General features: G+C 35.7%; 1 protein-coding gene across 1 annotated transcript; it reads right to left on the bottom strand.

The window, feature by feature from the left end:
- Positions 1–625: 625 nt before the first annotated feature.
- Positions 626–2,469, bottom strand: LOC104216888 (transcription factor bHLH14-like). Its single transcript, XM_009767028.2, has 2 exons — positions 1,846–2,469; positions 626–1,332 (listed from the first exon to the last, which is right to left on the bottom strand). The coding sequence occupies exons 1-2, from the start codon at positions 2,408–2,410 to the stop codon at positions 626–628; spliced, it is 1,272 nt and encodes a 423-aa protein (XP_009765330.1). The 5' UTR covers positions 2,411–2,469.
- Positions 2,470–2,717: the final 248 nt, after the last annotated feature.

The following is a 2,717-nucleotide window of genomic DNA, read 5'->3' on the forward strand; positions in this document are numbered from 1 at the left end:
ATTTTAAAATGGTATTTATTTAAAATAAATAGGGCACTAAGGTTTTCTATCGGGTGTAAAAACTCCTTAATATAATGGGTTAACTTGGGCTCAGCCCAAATTGACCTATGAGCTAAAATGTTTGTAACCCAACCCATTAATCTCTGGGCGGATTATATGGGTTTGGGCTCAAATTGCCCACCCCTACGTAAGAGCTCCTAAAAGAAGTTCCCTTAAATGAACTTATTATGATCGTATAAACTACAACATAAAGAGTAACCAACACAACAACAACCTAGCTAGTAATTCCATAATTGGGTTTGAGAGAGGGTAGTGTGTACACAAACTTTTATCCTTACCCTGGGGTTAGAGATGTTGTTTCGATAGACCCTCGATTCAAAAAAAATGAAAGAGACAATAGAACAGTAACAAAAGAGTAATTAACACGAGTTTTTGTTCATAAACAAACTTATATAATATTGATCTAAATTATATTACAAAGATAATCACATATAGTAGATGTCAAGCTAGTATAGTATAATAATAATAATAATAATAATAATAATAATAATAATAATAATAATAATAATAATAATAATAATAATAATAATAATAATAACAGAACATATATGCTAACTATTACCTATTAATTATCAATACCACATAATCTTGTCATGATAGCAGATTTTAGGGCTTCCTTGTTTGAATATTCATCAGGAACCCTAATCACGATATCTTGAAGCATCAAGTCTTTAAAACTGGAAACACTTGCATGGTAAATCTGAAACTCCATTTCTCTAAACACATTCATCAATCTTGCACATGGGTAATTTACATCCAAAGACTGAACCCTAATCATGGCTTCTGTTCCTATAATCTTAACTTCGATTTCCATTCCATTTCGTCCCCCGTTGGAACTGGAAAATGACTTATTATTAGCTGGATCAAATACAGCAGAAGATGCACTATGAGAATCGTGTTGCTCCATAAGATTGTTCTTAGGTTTCTGGGACTGGATTTTGGATTCTAAATCTTCAACTTTAGCTTTGAGTTCTTTGATATAAGTAACTGCATCTGCTAACAAAGAAGCTTTGTCCATTTTGGATACGTATGGAACAACGCTCCTTAGAGCATAGAATCTATGATTCAATTTTTCCCTTCTTATTCTCTCTGCCTCGACGTGATTCATCGCCATTTCTGATCGTCCTGTTATTATACTGCTCGAATCAGCCTTACGTTTCCTTGACCGATTGATATTGTTTATCGCCGTTTCAGTAACGATTTCTTGCTTTCTCTTATCTGGCTCTTGTTGTGGTGATCCATCTCTTTCCTTCTGATGATCTCGCAATGTAACTGTTGAGACATAAAATAATTAAGTTATTAAAAGCTTGTTTTTTTTAACAACATATACGCTTTAAATGAGAATGAGTGTCTTGGAGCAACGTTAAAGTTGTCTCCGTATAACCTATAGGTCACGGGTTCGAGCCATGGAAGCAGTCACTATTGTTTGCATTAAGGTAGACTGTCTACATCACACTTCTAGAAATGCGCGCGGTCCTTCTCTGAACTCTATGTGAAGACAAGATGCTTTGTGCACGGACCGCCTGTGTCTGTGTTTAATAAGCTTTTAACTAGATAGATCATACATTCAATCATTTGGCCTTGAACCTAAATCCCAACGACATCGGAAAATAAAAATTATTTCCACATGTTTGGCTCATACGTAAGAATTAGGCCCACATGTGAAGGGGTGTACTAATTAAGATATACTAATATAATTAAGTAAATAATGGTATGCTCTCCCTGATTGCAGTTTAACTTTTTGATCATATAATTCAAACACAACAAAATCAAAGCTCAAAATACCTTGATTGATGGGTAGATGAGAAGTTATATTGTTATTGTTAGATCCAAATAGAGACCTGATAAGTTGAACAAATTCCCAATTTTCTTGAATAACATCGGAGGAACCCAATTCAACAACACCACAAGGAGTAGCAATACAAACTAGTGTACGAATTCCATGCGAATCAGCTTCTTTAGCTCTCTCACAATTGTATAGCTGCAGCTCGTAATGACTAGCCAGCCACACGTGTGTGGCCGAGGAATAAGCTCGTACGACGAGTTCATCCTCGGCCACGAAACACTGAGGCATAGATACCATATAGAACCACTCAGAATCTGTAACGTTGGTTTCGAAACCAAACTTCTTTTGAAGTTGATGGCCAGTTTTCGCGGAACTTATGTCTTTAGTTCCGCGAAAATGGGCATCGCCCCAAGATAAGATAAAGCGGTTATTAACATCTTTTGTCGCTTGCCAGAAGATGGAATAAACCCACCATTCTTGACGACTATGAACGATGTACTGAAGGATTTTTTGAAGTGCGTTAGGCTGTGAAGTTGATGAAGTAGTAGAGATTAAGTTTTCCATTTTCAGCTACTACTACTAATTTTTTATGTTTCCTAAGAGGGATGAAGAGAGAGGGAGAATCTTAATATCAAACCTTAATACTTTGTTTGCAGAGAGTTTTGGCTTTAATATATGCCTTTTTCATCACTACTAGTACGTGCGCAACAACGACTTGGCACCATTTTCACGTGGTCTTTAAGTAGATTATTTTATTTTAATTTATTTTCTTCTGAATTTAGACGTTTGTTATATTTCCTCAATTTTATTTGTTGTTATGGCGGTGTACGACTGCAGAGGCAGATCCAAGATTTTGGCAGGATGGATACAC

The sequence above is a fragment of the Nicotiana sylvestris genome, chromosome 12 (assembly GCF_000393655.2).
Source record: "Nicotiana sylvestris chromosome 12, ASM39365v2, whole genome shotgun sequence".
In the NCBI taxonomy this organism is placed as follows: Eukaryota; Viridiplantae; Streptophyta; class Magnoliopsida; order Solanales; family Solanaceae; genus Nicotiana; species Nicotiana sylvestris.